We start from the raw sequence: 18,103 nt of genomic DNA, 5'->3' as shown, positions 1-18,103 counted from the left end.
GGGGTTGGGTTTTCTTAGTAAGAATGTTATGAAGATTTACCTTACTTGGGAAGAAAGACGATATGGGTTTTATGGTGCCGCCCGGGCTGGCCTTAAACTCAACAGCACTCGTGCCAAAACCCAGAGGATGGGTTTTCTTCCTGGAGAATTTTGGGTGTCACAGATGAGGAAGAGAAACCCAGTTCAACAACCAGAATGCTTGGCAGGAGACACACAGCTCGGCATGCCACATAGGAAGGGTGGATTTATCTGAAGTGCTAGGACGTGAGATGGGGGCTATCTTTGGTGTGTAGCTTAAAGCTGTGCAGCTCCCCCTCCCCCATTTTTCTTCTTTCTGTCCTCCTCCTCCTCCTCCTCCTCTTCCTCCTCCTTTCTTTAGATGAGGTTCACTATTTAACTGGAATTCACTCTGAAGAGCAGTCTGGCCTCACACTCACAGAGATCTGCCTGTGTCTGCCTTCTCAGTGCTGAGACTGAAGGCCTGAGCCAGCATGCCTGATGCTGTTCGACATTTGTGACTCAGTCATTAATTATGTCACTTCAATCCCACAGCCCATCTTGTTCTTTAACCGACAGCCTGGCCCTTCAGACTGAGCAGCAGCAGGAGACAGCTGTACCCTCATCCCCTGGATCAGCCTACCAGAGAGTTTGGGCAGCCTTTGCTAACCAGTCTAGGGAGGAAAGGGATGCTTTCCTACAAGATGTGTTTCCAGAAGGGTTCCTCTGGGGCATATCCACGGGAGCCTTTAATGTGGAGGGAGGCTGGGCAGAAGGCGGCAGAGGGCCGAGCATCTGGGATCACTACGGTAACCTGAATGCTGCCGAGGGACAAGCCACAGCAAAAGTGGCCAGTGACAGTTACCACAAACCAGCTTCTGATGTCGCCCTCCTCCGAGGCATCAGGGCTCAGGTGTACAAGTTCTCCATCTCCTGGTCCCGCCTCTTCCCCACTGGGCAGAAGAGCACCCCCAACCGCCAAGGTGTCGCCTACTACAACAAACTGATCGACCGCCTGCTGGACTCACACATCGAGCCCATGGCTACACTGTTCCACTGGGACCTGCCTCAGGCCCTGCAGGAGCAAGGCGGCTGGCAGAACGAGAGTGTGGTGGAGGCCTTCCTGGACTACGCAGCCTTCTGCTTCTCCACTTTCGGGGACCGTGTGAAACTGTGGGTGACCTTCCACGAGCCATGGGTGATGAGCTATGCAGGCTATGGTACTGGACAGCACGCACCAGCCATCTCTGACCCAGGAATGGCTTCCTTTAAGGTACTTCCTCCCATCCTGCAACTCCTGTCAATTAGGAAACACGTTCTCCGTCCTGTCCCTGGAAGGAGTCCAGAGAGAGGGCGGAGAGTACGTTTAGTTAGTGTTGTCTAATGCACTTGAGGCTGATACCTAACTTACAATGGGGCTGGGGATGACCTTGAACTCCTGATCTCTTGCTTGCATTCCTGAGATCTGCCACCATGCCTGATCTTTAAGCAGCAGCGGTGAGGATTAGGCCCGGGGCTTCTTTTATCATAGGCAAGCACACTACCAACTGAGCCACACCCTCAGCCCCTCTGTCAAGACTTCTTGACTCCAAAGGCAAGTTCCAGGCTTGGAGGCCCTCAGTTGTAGAGCTCTGGCCGAGCATGCAGGTGGTGCTGGGTTCAGTCTCCACCTCCTTGGTGCTGGGATGGCAGTGTGTGCTGCCACGCCAAGTTTTAGACAGCCCTGGTGGACCAGGAGGGGGGTAGGCTTTGTGCGTTGTGGGCAAGCACTTACCTATGTAACTTAACCATAGCCACAGCCTTTAACCTTATTCATTTGTTTATTTGCTCTGGGTTTCTGAGATAGGTCACCATTTGTAGGTCAAGCTAACCTGAAACTCACAGTGCAGTCTTCAGCTCACAGAAATCCTGCCTCAGCCTCTAAAGAGCTAGGCTTGCAGACCAAGCCACCCAGCCTGGTTTGTGTAAGCTTTTCTTCTTTTCTTCTCTTTTGCATCCATGAACAAATGCTGGATTTCAAGTAATAAGCACACACACAAGTAAGATATTTTCTTACAAAACGAGCTGGGCATGGCCCAAGCTTACAGCCCCAGCATTTGGGAGGTTTTGGCACGAGTGCTGTTGAGTTTAAGGCCAGCCCGGGTGGCACCATAAAACCCATATCGTCTTTCTTTCCAACTAAGGTAAATCTTCATAACATTCTTACCAAGTACACATACAAAACAGTAACAATAATAAAGTCAGATAGAAGAAACATTTAGGAAACACTGTACAGAAATACACACACACACACACACACACACACACACACACACACACACACACACACGCCATATAGCGAACTTGCCCAAATGAGTGGAACTACAGAAGTCAAAATAGAGCATCATTTAGGGCCTTTTCCAGACCTGTAGACTATGATGGATTTGCTTTGCTGTAAGCTTTTCTTACAGTTGAGATTTTCTGAGATATTTCACAGGGCTGAGAAAGGCTTTGCCTTTCTCCTTCACTTACGTCATGGTTACTTTTCTTATTGCTCTGACAAAATACCTGTGGAAAGCACTGAAGGCTTTCTTCTGCCTCACAAGCCAAGGCACAGCCCCTCCCAAGGCAGGGGAGGCACAGCGTCGGCAGCCGGGCATATGACGTCGGCATGATGCAGCCGGGAAAATAGCATCCGCTGCCATCAGAAATCAGAGAGAGACGGATGCTGGCGCTCAGCTCCGCTCAGCTCCCGTTCTCCTTTTTCTTCAGTCCAGGAGCCCAGCCCATGGAACGGTGCCACCCACCCTTTGAGTAGGTTTTCCCACCTCAGTTAACCCCACTTGAAACTTCCTCAGAAACTGTCTCACAGACAGGCTCAGGTGTGTCTCCTCGGTGGTTCTGAATTCTGTCAAGCTGGCAATGTTGTCGAAAATTTTTTCTTCTTTCTCTTGGTGGCCCTGTGGGTGGACTGTCCCCTACAGCTTCACGTGGTCCCCATTTCTTTGTGGTCTTGAACCTCAAGAGCAGGTAGACAAGCGCTCTATACCCTGAGCCACAGCCCTCAGCATTCACTTCCTATGGCTTCAGGGTTACGACCTACGTCTCATGGCTGCTGTGACACGATACTGAGGCTTAAACAGCGTAAACAGTCTGTGATCAAGAACTAACCTGCTCTCATTTCCAGTGTAGTTTGTGTTTTGTCTGTAGACAGCTTAGGTCTTCCAGGGAGGAGAGAGCATGGGGATTGGGGGCGGGGACAAAAATGGAGCATACCCACTGGTGGCTCCTTTTATACCAGTGTCATCCTGTCCTACCCAGTCACCTCCCAAGGGCCTTCCCAAACACTATGCATCGGGACTTAGGGCTTCACATGTACATATAGGGGACACAATTTAGTCCACAGTAAATGTCACAGATAACACTTGTTACTAGGACTGATCCTGTCCAGTACTGGGTTTTCTTCTGTGGCATTTTCATAATTGGCCTTAGTTTAGTGATCCTGGTTCACTCAACGCACTGTCATCAGAGCTAAGTCCACACTGCTGTTCAGCTGTGGTAGCTCTTTCCTTTGTTTGAAAGAGGGCCTCAAACCTCAAGACCAGGCTGGCCTTGAACTTGCCATAGATAAGTCTGGTCCTCCTGCCTCCACCTCCAGAGTTCAGGGGTTCCAGGCTTGCACCAGCACACCAGGTTCACTGCAGGAAAGGGAGCCCAGGGCTTTGTGACTGTGAGGCCGTCTACCAACCCAGCCACACCCCAGGCCCAAGGCTGCCCGTGTAATTTCAGCAGTAACTTGTGGACACTGACTTGCTAATGCCACCGTTGACATCATGTCCTCCTTTCTCCCTCACAAGGTGGCTCACCTGATCCTCAAGGCACATGCCAGAACTTGGCATCTCTACGACCTTCACCATCGCCTACAGCAGCAGGGGCGCGTGGGCATCGTCCTCAATTCAGACTGGGCGGAGCCCCTGGATAGGAAGAGTCCTCAGGACCTTGCTGCTGCTGAGCGCTTCCTACACTTCATGCTGGGCTGGTTCGCACACCCCATCTTTGTAGATGGGGACTACCCCACTACCCTTCGGGCCCAGATCCAGCACATAAACCAGCAGTGTGGCCATCCTCTGGCCCAACTCCCAGAGTTCACTGAAGCGGAGAAGCGGCTCCTTAAGGGCTCTGCGGATTTCCTGGGTCTGTCTCATTACACCTCCCGCCTCATCAGCAAGGCTGGGCGGCAGACCTGCACCTCCAGCTACGATAACATCGGAGGCTTCTCCCAGCATGTGGACCCCGAGTGGCCCCAGACTGCATCTCCCTGGATCCGAGTGGTGCCCTGGGGCATAAGGAGGCTGCTTCGGTTCGCGTCTATGGAGTACACGAAAGGGAAACTTCCAATCTTCTTGGCTGGGAATGGCATGCCAGTAGGGGAAGAAGCGGACCTCTTTGACGACTCAGTGAGAGTAAACTACTTCAACTTGTACATCAACGAGGTGCTCAAGGGTAAGAGGGATGCGGATCCCTAGAGGACTGGCTCCAGAGTTCTGTTTATTGAGACCAGAGATTGTATTCAGATCATCAGGCTTGCTCCGAAAGAGCCTCTACCCACTGAGCCATCTCTCCAGCCCCAGTCCAATAATATCCTAATGCACTTAGTTTATAACTAATACTTACCGAGAGCCCACGATGAAGCAGGGATTGTAAAAGACAGTAGAGGTAGTACTGAATGAATGCCATTCTTTCTAAAGGGGACTCTCAGACAGTAGAGGTAGTACTGAATGAATGCCATTCTTTCTAAAGGGGACTCTCAGACAGTAGAGGTAGTACTGAATGAATGCCATTCTTTCTAAAGGGGACTCTCAGACAGTAGAGGTAGTACTGAATGAATGCCATTCTTTCTAAAGGGGACTCTCAGTCCATAGTGGGATCCAGAATGGACTGACACTTAGGACAGAGCCCTAAGCCATGGACTTCCCACAGGGCACCATTTCTTTGAGCTCCATCTCCCTTAGCTGGCTGTCCCATCTGCATGGCACTTCCCTGCCCTGCCCTGCCCTGCGGTGGAGCCGTGCACCCCACGCCTTTCTTATCCAAGTGGTTTCCAGCACAGATAGGTCATGAAACTAGAATCAGCTCATGATCCCTGTCACTCAGAGAGGCCAACGAGCAGGGCAGGAATGGAAAGTTAACAGAGATCGGTCAATCCGAGAAGGCAGGAGTCTTCCCGGCACGGTCTTCCACATCCTTTCCAGCCACAGATTATCCAGAGAGTGGGGAAATTAGCCTCACTCACACCAGTCAGTGCCTCCGTCTCCACGTGAACTTTCTCCTTAAGGACACTTGTTGATGCTTGCGTTTGCGCACGCCTTTATCCCTAGCGCTTAGAGCCAGGGCAGGAGGATCTCGAGTTCAAGGTCATCCTGGAATGCTTAGGGAGAGCCTTCTCAAAACATAGGTAGGGGATGTAGCTGTGTTGGTAGAGCACTCTCCTAGCACTGGTACAAGGTTCCATACATTAGGTAGTGTACGCCTGTAACACGTACTCAGGGTAGAGTGCCAAGGACCAGCCTCGGCTTGGAGAGAGCTTCTGAGGAAGGGGTGTCTGGGAGTGCCGTAAACAAACGACTTGCAGTCAAACCATGGGCCCAACTTTCTGATCTGCTTTTTCTGGAAATCTCCAGACACAGTGCTCATTCTCTCTCTCTCTCTCTCTCTCTCTCTCTCTCTCTCTCTCTCTCTCTCTCTCTGTTCTAACTCAAGACAGTGAGACCGTTCTCCAAGCAGTTCTCTCTTACAATTCTAGAGATTCTCTGGATAGCTCATGTGAAGATCTTCAGCCCAGTCTTTTACTTTACACAGCAGTCCAGCCACTCACTTCATGTTTCCTTTTGATTATCCCATGAATCAGCATACTGTGACCCCAACCCCTTAATTCTTAGGAACAGCAAGCACTGTTCCTTTTAGCACTGAAAAAAAACAAAAAAACAAAAACAAAAACCTCAGAGACCTGCCTGCCTCTGTTCAGCATAGAGGATAAACTAGCTGGGTGGGACCCTGTCTTGAAATTAACATTTCTACCATACCTGGACCTAATCTTGCTCTGGCCCAAACCAACTTTGAACTCAGAAATTTGCCTACCTTTGTATCTTTCTGACAAGCTGGCTCATAGTGTAGCTACCTCTGTTCCTTTAGATTCGTGAAGCCCCCCATATAGCTCATATTTCATCTTTATTTTGATAGTTGAGAAATTATATATTTCTTTAAAAAAAGGTTTATTTACATATATATAATAAGTACACTGTAGCTGTCTTCAGACACACCAGAAGAGGGAATTGGATCCCATTACAGATGGGTGTGAGCCACCGTGTGGTTGCTGGGATTTGAACTTGGGACCTCTGGAAGAACAGACAGTGCTCTTAATCACTGAGCCATCTCTCTAGCCCAAGCTTATATACTTTCAAACTCATGTTTTTAGAGCTCTTTCACACAGCCTTAGGGGCCATCATGAGGGTCCCAGTGTTTACCATTTTGCTGAGACATTAGCCACACCTGTGCCTTCAGGACTTGTGCTATCTGATTATCATGGAGTCTTAATGTTAGCACTGGTGGAGGCCCACATCCACTGGCCCTGTCCAGGGGGCAGGAACTGTGTCATTCTGTCCTCACCAAGGTCATGCTGACCGGGCAGTGGATGAAATAGGACCAGGAGTTCAAGATTACTCTCAGCTACATAGAGTTTGAACACAGCCTGGGCCACATGATTTTTTTTTTTTTAAGGTAATGGGGGGAGGGGTTTGGCAATCGGAGAAACGGCTCAATGGTTAGGAGCACTGTCTGAACCTGAGTTTAATTCCCAGGACCCTCATGGCAGCACACGGCCATCTGGAACTCTAGTTCCAGGGAACCTGATGCCCTTTTCTGACCCCTGCAGGCACTGCACACACGTGGTACATATGCAGACAAAACACCCATACGCATAAACATTTTTTAAGTTAAAAAGAGAAAACTCAGGCTGAGGGGGATGAAGAACAATAGGTAGTTTGTGCCAGGTAAGCGCACGCACGTGCGCGCGCGCTCGCACACACACACACACACACACACTGACTTTCATTTTCTCTTTACAGCTGTCAAGGAGGATTTGGTGGATGTCCGTTCATACATTGTTCGTTCCCTCATTGACGGCTATGAAGGACCCCTGGGCTTCAGTCAGAGGTTTGGGCTATACCATGTCAACTTCAATGACAGCAGCAGGCCACGAACTCCCAGGAAATCTGCATACTTCTTCACCAGCATCATTGAAAAGAATGGTTTTTCAGCCAAGAAAGTCAAAAGAAACCCACTGCCCGTGAGAGCAGACTTCACCTCCAGAGCCAGGGTCACCGACAGCCTTCCATCGGAGGTGCCCTCCAAGGCTAAAATAGTGTGGGAGAAGTTCTCCAAGCAGCCCAGGTTTGAAAGAGACTTGTTCTATCACGGCACATTCCGGGATGACTTCCTGTGGGGTGTATCCTCTTCAGCCTATCAGATCGAAGGAGGATGGAATGCTGATGGCAAAGGCCCCAGCATCTGGGATAACTTCACCCACACCCCAGGGAATGGTGTGAAAGACAATGCCACCGGAGACGTAGCGTGCGACAGCTATCACCAACTGGACGCCGACCTAAACATCCTTCGAACCCTGAAGGTCAAGTCCTATCGATTTTCCATCTCCTGGTCTCGAATTTTCCCAACAGGAAGAAACAGTACCATCAACAAACAAGGCGTTGATTATTACAACAGACTGATTGACAGCTTGGTGGACAACAACATCTTCCCCATGGTGACACTGTTTCACTGGGACCTGCCCCAGGCCCTCCAGGATATTGGAGGTTGGGAGAACCCTTCTTTGATTGAGTTGTTTGACAGCTATGCAGACTTCTGCTTTAAGACCTTTGGTGACAGAGTCAAGTTCTGGATGACCTTTAACGAGCCCTGGTGTCACGTGGTGTTAGGCTACAGTTCAGGGATATTTCCCCCAAGTGTTCAGGAGCCAGGCTGGCTACCTTATAAGGTTAGCCATATCGTCATTAAGGCACATGCTAGGGTCTACCATACTTACGATGAGAAGTACCGCTCGGAGCAGAAAGGTGTCATCTCTCTCAGCCTCAACACTCACTGGGCAGAACCCAAGGACCCAGGGCTCCAAAGGGATGTGGAAGCCGCTGACCGGATGCTGCAGTTTACCATGGGCTGGTTTGCCCACCCGATTTTTAAAAACGGGGACTATCCAGACGTCATGAAATGGACTGTGGGGAACAGGAGTGAGCTGCAGCACCTGGCCAGCTCCCGCCTGCCTACCTTCACAGAGGAAGAGAAGAATTACGTCAGAGGCACCGCTGATGTCTTTTGCATCAACACCTACACGTCTGTGTTTGTGCAGCACAGCACTCCCAGGCTGAACCCACCCAGCTATGATGATGACATGGAGTTGAAGCTAATCGAAATGAACTCGTCGACGGGTGTGATGCACCCAGACGTGCCCTGGGGGACGAGGAGGCTGCTGAACTGGATCAAGGAGGAGTATGGCAACATTCCTATTTATATCACTGAAAATGGACAGGGACTGGAAAACCCCACACTGGATGACACAGAAAGGATCTTCTACCACAAAACCTATATCAACGAGGCTCTGAAAGGTACGTGGAGGTTCGGTTCTTCTCCCTAAACCTCCCCAACTCCCAGTCCTCCGTAAATGACGGGTCTCAATGCTTTGGCAGGTGCTTTGAAGGGCTCTCTTTGGAGCATGGGGCAGGGAAGTAAAGTGTTTGTCTTGCAAGCACATGGATCAGAGTTCAATTTATAGGAAAAGGCCAGACAGAGTATCCATTCAAAATCTCTGGGCCGGGGTTGTGGATTTAGCTCAGCGGTAGAGCGCTTGCCTAGAGAGCGCAAGGCCCTGGGTTCGGTCCCCAGCTCCAGAAAAAAAAAAAAAAATCTCTGGGCCTAGGAAGCAGAAGGGGTGCACTATTGGGGTTCACTGGCCAGCCAGCCTAGTCCACTTGGTGAACTCCAGGTCAAATGAGAGGCTCTGAAAAAAATTGGGTGACACTCAAGGAATGACACCTGTGGTTGTCTTCTGGCCTACACACACACACACACACACACCATGCACACACATACACACATACACACAAACATGCACACACACATACACACACACACCATACACACACATACACAAACATACACACAGACACACAAACATGCACACACACATACACACACACTCACACATACACAAACATACACACAGACCCACAAAAATGCACACATACACACACATACACAAACATACACACAGACACACAAACATGCACACACACTCACACACTCACACATACACATACAAAAACATACACACAGACACACAAAAATGCACACATACACACACATACACAAACATACACACAGACACACAAACATGCACACACACACACTCACACACTCACACATACACATACACAAACATACACACAGACACACAAACATGCACACACACATACACACACACTCACTCACACATACACAAATAGAAATGTAAAATTCCCACTTACAGAGCTCCGGGTGTGGTTCAGTTGGAAAGTTGCTTGCTTAGAATCCAAAGCCCTAGTTTCCAACCCACAAATGAAAACCAAAAAAGAAAGAAAAGAAAAGAAAGTTAAAGGACACCATTGGGCAGGAGAGATGGCTCAGAGGTTAAAAGCACTGACTGCTCTTCCAGAGGTCCTGAGTTCAAATCCCAGCAACCACATGGTGGCTCACAACCATCTGTAATGGGACCTGGTGCCCTCTTCTGGTGTGTCTGAGGACAGCTACAGAGTACTCATATAAATAAAATAAATAAATCTTTTTAAAAAATAAAAATAAAAAAGAGGACATCAATATATTCACATTTGTGCCTAATATCTAAGGGGAGCTCAGGCCCTTGCATGTGAAGCACACCCCTTAACAACTGCTGTAAGGTCACTGAAGCTAGCAAAAGTAAACGTGACAAAGTAACCCATTGCTCTCTTGGGAAGCAAGTGACCGGGCACACATCTGTGGTTTAAGAACAAGCCTGGAGTCTAGCAGTAGCACATGACTAGGCTGCTTGAGGCTCCTGCCTCCTCTTACAAAAGTTTTCTTGCTTTCTGTGGGCTATCCCCAGCCTACAAGCTGGATGGTGTGGACCTTCGAGGGTACTCTGCCTGGACGCTGATGGACGACTTCGAGTGGCTGCTTGGCTACACCATGAGATTTGGATTGTATCACGTTGACTTTAATCATGTGAGCAGACCTCGCACAGCAAGAGCCTCAGCCAGATACTATGCAGAGGTCATTGCCAACAATGGCATGCCCCTGGCCAGGGAAGATGAGTTCCTGTATGGAGAGTTTCCCAAGGGCTTCATCTGGAGTGCGGCTTCTGCTTCATACCAGGTGAGGACTTTGGGGCCACGGAGATCAGTTTCCCGCATCGCGGCTGGGTGGGCTCCAAGCTTCCGTCCGTACAGCACTGGGGAGGCAAACACACAAGCCGGAGCCTCCGGCAGACCTGTGCGGGCCAGCGTGTGTTTGTAAGGGATCCAGGTGCTTCACACCCCCAAATCCAGTCAGATGGGTTTGGGTAGGGACTGTCTTGTTCCTTGTCTTGTCACTGTGATAAAATATCCGGCAAAGGCAGCTTCAGGCAGGAAAGGGTTGATTTTTGGTCCACAGTTTGAGGATGCTGTGATGGGAAGTGGGGTGGACCTTGGTCAGGTCGCCTCTGCAGTCAGGAACTGAGAGAGATGGGTGCTGGAGTTCAGCCATTGGAGGGTACCACTCACACTCAGAACAATTTCCCCTTTTGTTAATTCAGTCTAGACACATCTTTCCAGATTGGCCAGGTATCTATTTTCTAGGCGTCTGTAGATCTGAAGGCCAAACAGAGCAGGTTGAGCCGTGACAAAATGTTCTGGGAAGGGTCCGCCAATCAACAGTCTCCATCTAGAGGTCTCCGCACCCCGCTCATCGAGTAGGCAGCTTGCCTAAATTGGTTCCAAACTGCCTGCCCTGCTCTGACACCAGACTCCTGCTGCGATCATGCAAAAGGAGGCTAATACAGAGAATGTGATGCTATTCTATTACTTTCCTCAGAAAAAGGAAAGGTAATGGCAAGGGGTGGAGTCAGGGCGGACATGCTCACCATTATTCGTGAGGCTCTGGGCTTGACCTACAGTACCATGGGGGGAAAGCAATAGCCACTTGATGAGGAGCTCACAGTGGGTCCCCTCCCATCTACCTCTGAATTGGTTACTCTGTAGTAAAATAAACAACAAAGCAATTCATGGAAGGACGGGCTCATGCGGGCTTTGTCTAGATGTCACTACCGCCCAGGTCAGCTAGCCTCTGGTGCCCACCCCACAGCACACAGTGCTGCCACCGACTGACGTTTATTAGGTAAACAGTAGCTACCCACTCATTTGTTCTATTACTCAATTCAGGACACCCCAGGTCTCGTCCTACTCAGTGCTCTGGCCAACACCTTACTCTAAAGACTCACAGGGGCAAATGCTAAGATTCCGGAGGGTTCGCTTGTTATGTCTCAGGCAAACAGCATCAGTCCCCTGTAGCAGGATTTCTCAACTTGGGTCTGATTAGCATTTTTGTTTTAATTTGTTTTGTTTAAATTTTGTAGAATTTTCTCCCTCTCTCCCTCCCCTTCTTCTGCCTCCCTTCATCACCACCACCACAACCATCATCGTCGTCATCATCATCATCCCTCCTCCTTTTCCTGTTTTGTTGGTTTGTTTTTGAGACAGGGTCTCATACAGTTTGCTGAGCACCCCTAATTCTTGAATTCTTTACCCTTCTGCCTCCGTCTCCTCAAATGCTGGGGTCACAGGCGTGCGCCACTGTGCCTGGTTTCTGAGATGCTGGGATGGGATAGTCCGGGGGTTCATGCGAGCCAGGCGATCCTCTACTGGTTAAGCCGTACCCTAGCCATCTTCCTTTCTGGCACTGGGCTCATCTTCCTTCCCCACTGTTAAGCAGCCATTTCTCCAGTGAGCCCCAGCTGTTTTTCACAACAGCAAACATCTGGATATTGGTATCCTCAGGGCCCCGGAGTGTCACAGCTGGTAGTGCTCATAGTTATCAGAACTGAGAAGCATGTGTGTGTGTCCACATACGGGCCTGTATCTCTCTGCCCTGATGCCCTCCCACTTCACACTTATTTATTATTTATTTCACATGGGACAGGGTCTTATGTAGACCAGGCTAGCTTCAAAGTCATTCTGTAACCAAGGATGACCTTGAACTTCATCCTCCTGCCTCCACCTTCCACTGTGCTTACTAGCATGCAGCAACACTCGCAGTGTATGCAGTGCTGGGCAGCGAGCCCAGGTCCCCCTGCTTTCCAGTCAGAGCCTCTTCTGACTTAGCCACCTCCCAGGAAAAAAATCTGACTCCATAGGGTTAATGCTAGCCCTTTCATTTCTCCATGTTTGTATCTCCTCTCTCCAGTGAAGATCGCTGCATAGAATGTATACAGGCTTCTTACATCCTCACAACAGTGCTGTTGGCTGCACTCTGCCCCTCCCAGCCAGGACTGGATGTGCATTATTGAGTGACAGCACCGCCTTAGCTGTGACCAGTCACACCATAGTTGTTGAAATGTTTTAAAGTAAATTACAGAAGCGGCACCTACATACCCAGTGAACACCATAGACAAGCATTCTCCAGTAGCTTATCAGAAGGGAGTTAGAGGGGAGGAGGAAGGCATAGAAACAGCTGTGTATGTCTCGACCACAGATTCTCCACATAGATTATCCTTGCTTTCTGATTGGCTCTCCTCAGAGGTGGTAGGGGATATGAAATTGTTCACAGAAGATCTTTAGTGGGTACCCACCATATGCCAAACCCCACTGCCAGGATTAATTGGGAAAATAAAATGAAATATACAGTCTTGGAGTTGGAGATGGTGTATGGAGAGCAGATTCAGTTAGTAGGATACTTGGTTCCTTTGGTACATAGTTTAAAGCCAGCCTAGGCTATATGAGACTCTCCCTGTCTCTGTCTTTCTCTTTTACACACACACACACACACACACACACACACACACACAGAGAGAGAGAGAGAGAGAGAGAGAGAGAGAGAGAGAGAGAGAGAGAGAGAGCCGGAGCCGGAGCCGGAGCCAGAGCCAGAGCCAGAGCCAGAGCCAGAGCCAGAGCCAGAGCCAGAGCCAGAGCTAGAGCCAGAGCCAGAGCCAGAGCCAGAGCCAGAGCCAGAGCCGGGCGGGGTGGAGGGAGAGAGAACATGCCCACACTCCTGCAGTACATGGCCACTCAGGAAGGCAGCACAGCAGCAGACTGCAGTGTGCTGTGTGGAGCAGCTTTAGTACCTGGAGGTGGGGTATGCAGAGGAGACTCCCACAGGCGACACATTGGGAGCCTGTGTTTGTTCAGATGACTTAGACTGTCTCTTGTCATCTTGAGGTTGAAGGCGCGTGGAGAGCAGATGGCAAAGGACTCAGTATCTGGGACACATTTTCCCACACACCACTGAGGATCGGGAATGATGACAACGGAGACGTGGCATGTGACAGTTACCACAAGATTGCCGAGGATGTGGTGGCCCTTCAGAACCTGGGCGTGTCCCACTATCGCTTCTCCATTGCCTGGTCTAGAATCCTCCCAGACGGAACCACCAAGTTCATCAATGAAGCGGGCCTCAGTTACTATGTTCGATTCATTGATGCCCTGCTGGCTGCTGGCATCACACCACAGGTGAGGCTGTGGTCCCTGCAGGCAATGGGCCAAGCGGAGCCCACTTATACCAACAGAATGCTGGGTTCTTATTTTATTTATTGAATATATTTATTTTTAGGGTGGTGCCTCTCATATCCATTTATTTGTCAGACCGGGTCTCACTTATTTACTTATGTTTGCGACAAGATCTCATATGTCCCAGCTGGCCTCCAACTCCTTAAGGAGGTGAAGATGCCCTTGAACTTCTGATCTGTCTGCCTCTACCTCATACTTGTATTTAGGCGTGCAGTGCCATGCCCGCTATGTGGTGCTGGGATGGAGCCCAGGGCTATAGGAGTGACTTCTGTCCTTTCGCTATGTGGATTCCTGGTCTTGAACCCATGTCCCCGGGTTTGGTGGCAGCACCTCTGCCTGCTGAGCCATCTCCCCCAGCACCAAAACAGTTTTTCAACTTTGGCTTTGAATTTGCCCATAAACTCACATGGACAGAATTAAAGAATGGAACATTCTCTTCCCAGTCTCTGAGGTAGTTCAGAGCTCCTCGAGCCTGTCCGAGTCAGTGACCCTTGCGCATCGCCAGCTTCCTGAGGAAGCGTCTGACGGAACCCTAATCTGACTTTCTCATAGGTGACCATTTATCACTGGGACCTGCCCCAGGCACTGCAAGACGTGGGGGGCTGGGAGAACGAGACAATTGTGCAGCGGTTTAAGGAGTACGCGGATGTGCTCTTCCAGAGGCTGGGGGACAGAGTCAAGTTCTGGATCACTCTGAACGAGCCCTTCGTCATTGCAGCCCAAGGCTACGGCACTGGGGTGTCTGCTCCAGGTAAAGGCCCCGCTTGTCAGCTCCTGGGCCATAATTTTCTCAGCACCTTGAAAACCTGAACTCCAGATGTCATGAGAATCATGGCCAGGCCGTGAGTTAGAAACCTTGCCTCCATGGGCCAGGGAAGATGGGTCAGTTGGTAAAGTGTTTGCCATGAAAATATGCGGATCGGATTCTCTCCCCAGGCCCCATGCAGCAAACAGACAGACAAACAGACAAACAGCCCAGACACAGTTGTAATCCCAACCCAGAGAAGGCAAAGTCAGGTGGCTCCCTGAGGCCCACTGGCCACTCAGTCTCGCTTAGTGAAGGCCACAAGTGACCCTGTCTCAGAGAAGTAGCCCGTCTTCCTATGAATGACACCCGAAGCTGCCCCTGGCTCCCACCTGCACTCACACATATTTGATTTTAAACTTGCAATGGAAGGGGGAGAGATTTCTTGGATTACTGATAGACGTATCTTCCCAGCTCTCAGTTGGCACTTTGATTTGAGCACTTGTTCTCCTGGAGTGTGTCATTGTGGCCACCGGGTGTGTTCTCCAGTCCTGACTTCATGGTGGTCCTCTAGAGCTCAAGAACCTCAACTTCTGAGTGTACATCACGGTAGACATCCCTCTGCAGAAGGGGACATAAGCCACCAGAGATCTAGCACCTTCTGTCAGCTAGAGTGCTGCTGGCTGCCCGCCCCCTGCCCCAGGCAATCGCATTTCGTTCTCTAAGAACTCTCTGCTGCCTGTTCCCTGAGAAACGCTGCAAGGCTGACTACTCTCTGCATTCAGTGGTGGGAATTGGAGTCCCGGTTCCTAGTGTCAAATCCTTCTTCCCTCTGTATGCTGAGAGGATGATGTTTTCTGCTGACAACCTTGTGTGTTTTCAGGAATCTCCTTCAGGCCTGGCACAGCTCCGTACATTGCTGGACACAACCTAATAAAGGCCCACGCTGAGGCCTGGCATCTCTACAACGATGTATACCGCGCCCGCCAGGGAGGCACCATCTCCATCACGATCAGCAGTGACTGGGCTGAACCCAGGGATCCCACCAACCAGGGAGACGTGGAGGCAGCCAGGAGATACGTACAGGTCTGTGTTCTCTCCCCCGCGTTTATAGAAGTAGATGGAGATAAGAACCGACGGTTTGAATCTAGACTCAGTTTTGCTCTTACTTGAGGTTTCAAGCTCAAGGGGAAATGCTTAACTTTCCTGATCCTCACGTTCTTCATCTGTGTGAAATCTTTCCTGTTCACCCAGAGGTGTGCTGGGCAAAAGGCATGAGTTATAAGAGGCCGCGAGGGGGTTGGGGATTTGGCTCAGTGGTAGAGCGCTTGCCTAGCAACCGCAAGGCCCTGGGTTCGGTCCCCAGCTCCGAAAAAAAGAAAAAAAAAAAAAGAGGCCGCGAGATTTTTTTAAAAGATGTATTTTATTTTCATGTGTATGCATGTGTGTCTCCGTGTGGGCATGTGCGTGCGAGTGCAAAAGCCTGTGGAGTCCAGAAAAGGGCATCAGATATCCAGGAAATGGTTGGGAGCCACCTGGTCAGGCTGCTAAGAACCAAACGCAGGTCCTCTGGAGAGCAGCGAGTTCTCTTCTCCTCCCAAGAGCTGATTTTAAGGCTTAAAAACTCATTTGTGGGTTGGCAGGATGGCTTGGTGGGCAGTTACTTGCCAATGTTAGCCTGGTGGCTTGAATTCTGTCCTCAGAACCCACATAGAGTGGAAGAGAAGACACCCCACAGGGCTATCTCCTCATTTCCATATGTACACCGTGGTATGCACCCTCACTCTGCCATGCACACATGCACACACACACACACACACTGAGGCATGCACACACATGCATATACACTGAGGCATGCACACACACATGCACATGCTGAGGCATGCACATGCACACACACACACACAAGCATCCATACACACACACACACACACACTGAGGCATGCACACACACACACTCTGAGGCACACACACATGCATGTGCACACACACACTGAGGCATGCACACACACGTACACTGAAGCATACACACACACACACACTCTGAAGCATACACACATACATACACACACACACACACTACTATTGCCACTCCTAATGATGTTAAAACCCTGTTAGCACAGGGCCACTCACTCAGCATGCACGAAGCCTGGATCTGTCCTTAGCACTGCGTTAGACAGGCGCTGCTGATGTATGTCTGTAATGTAGCACCTTGGAGACTGAAACAGGAGGGCTGTGAGCTTTAAGGTCATCCTTGGCTATAATGCGAGTGCTTCAATGAGACCTGACTACAGTAGGCAATAGAGCCCCGCTGAACCCATCACTCCGGGTGCCGGAATCCCTTGATTTCCGAGAAACTCTTTAGTGTCCCTGATTTTCTAGTTCTCAAAACAAGGGATGTGCACACTCCCCCTGGAAATCAATTCTACAGTAAATCAATATTGACATGGAGCACCCACGCTCAATGAAGGGCTGCTGGCAGGAGGGGGAGGATGGCCCTCCTGGCACAGCCTCCTAGGATAGCCAGTGCCTGTGAAAGGTGAGAGACCACTCTCCCATATCAGCTTCAACAAAGATTTACCACCCCCTTGCCCCCCACAGTTTATGGGGGGCTGGTTTGCTCACCCCATCTTCAAAAACGGAGATTACCCGGAGGTGATGAAGACACGGATCCGCGACAGAAGCCTGGCGGCAGGCCTCAACAAGTCCAGGTAAGTGCTGGGCCCACAGCAGTGCGTGTGTGGTGTGGGTGGCAGTGCCAGGCAGGGGGCCACGCCTACAGCTCTGTCTTTGCTAAGAAGACAGCGTGGGGCAGACAGCATGTGAGACTCAGTCCTTCGTATCTGACGACACTGCTTCCATGGAGCCATCCGTCACCTCTGACTCCGACTGTCTTCCTACCTCCTGTTCCGTGCATAGATCCTTGAGGGGAGGAGGGGCTCGATGGAGGCATTTAGGATTTAGTGCTCCTAGGTCTCCCGGTCTCTGCCCTCTGTCCAGTTGGGTTCATGTGTTAGTTCCCATCTACTGCAGGAAGATGCATTTTTGATGAGAGTTGAATCTCTGATCTATGGGTAGTTTTCGTTGTTTATTTTTGAGAGAAAACACAAAGTTGGCTGAGTAGGGAGATTGGGGATGGGGTAGAGCTGGGGAAGAGAAAAACATAATCAAAACATTTTGTATGAAAAAAATTTAATTAAAAAGAAAATCAGCTCAGGGACAAACGATTGCTGTTCTTGTTCTCCAGAACAGTACAGACTCTGTCCCAAGAGCACCCACTTCTAAGCAACCCTGTTCCCTCACTCCAAGGACAAATTCCCCTGTTTACCCAACTCTCCAGGCACATGCTGTTTGCCATTCAGCCAGCAGATGGCAGTGGTTCATAACATAACACCACTTCTTCCGGGCTCTACTCACTCCTGTCAGGATCAGCTCCCAGTCCTGGATCCCATAACTGCTAAAGATAGGAGTAAAGGCCAGGGCAAGCATGCTTAGCCCCAGGAGTGATGCTCAGAACAGGGCTGCCCGCCGCCAACCATCC

The 18,103-nt window shown here is 50.1% G+C and overlaps 1 protein-coding gene across 1 annotated transcript in view; it reads left to right on the top strand.

Moving 5' to 3' along the window:
- Nucleotides 1–18,103, top strand: part of Lct (lactase) — a 42,526-nt gene that overhangs the window by 19,451 nt on the left and 4,972 nt on the right. Inside the window, exons 6-13 of the mRNA NM_053841.1 lie at nucleotides 553–1,270; nucleotides 3,834–4,479; nucleotides 7,101–8,651; nucleotides 10,163–10,431; nucleotides 13,470–13,760; nucleotides 14,370–14,568; nucleotides 15,446–15,648; nucleotides 17,164–17,273. Coding sequence (NP_446293.1) covers nucleotides 553–1,270; nucleotides 3,834–4,479; nucleotides 7,101–8,651; nucleotides 10,163–10,431; nucleotides 13,470–13,760; nucleotides 14,370–14,568; nucleotides 15,446–15,648; nucleotides 17,164–17,273 — 3,987 coding nt within the window. The remainder of the gene's footprint in view (nucleotides 1–552; nucleotides 1,271–3,833; nucleotides 4,480–7,100; nucleotides 8,652–10,162; nucleotides 10,432–13,469; nucleotides 13,761–14,369; nucleotides 14,569–15,445; nucleotides 15,649–17,163; nucleotides 17,274–18,103) is intronic.

The sequence above is a fragment of the Rattus norvegicus genome, chromosome 13, assembly GCF_036323735.1.
Source record: "Rattus norvegicus strain BN/NHsdMcwi chromosome 13, GRCr8, whole genome shotgun sequence".
Lineage (NCBI taxonomy): Eukaryota > Metazoa > Chordata > Mammalia > Rodentia > Muridae > Rattus > Rattus norvegicus.
Note: the sequence above shows the minus strand (reverse complement) of the source record. Positions and strands in the feature narration are given on the sequence as shown.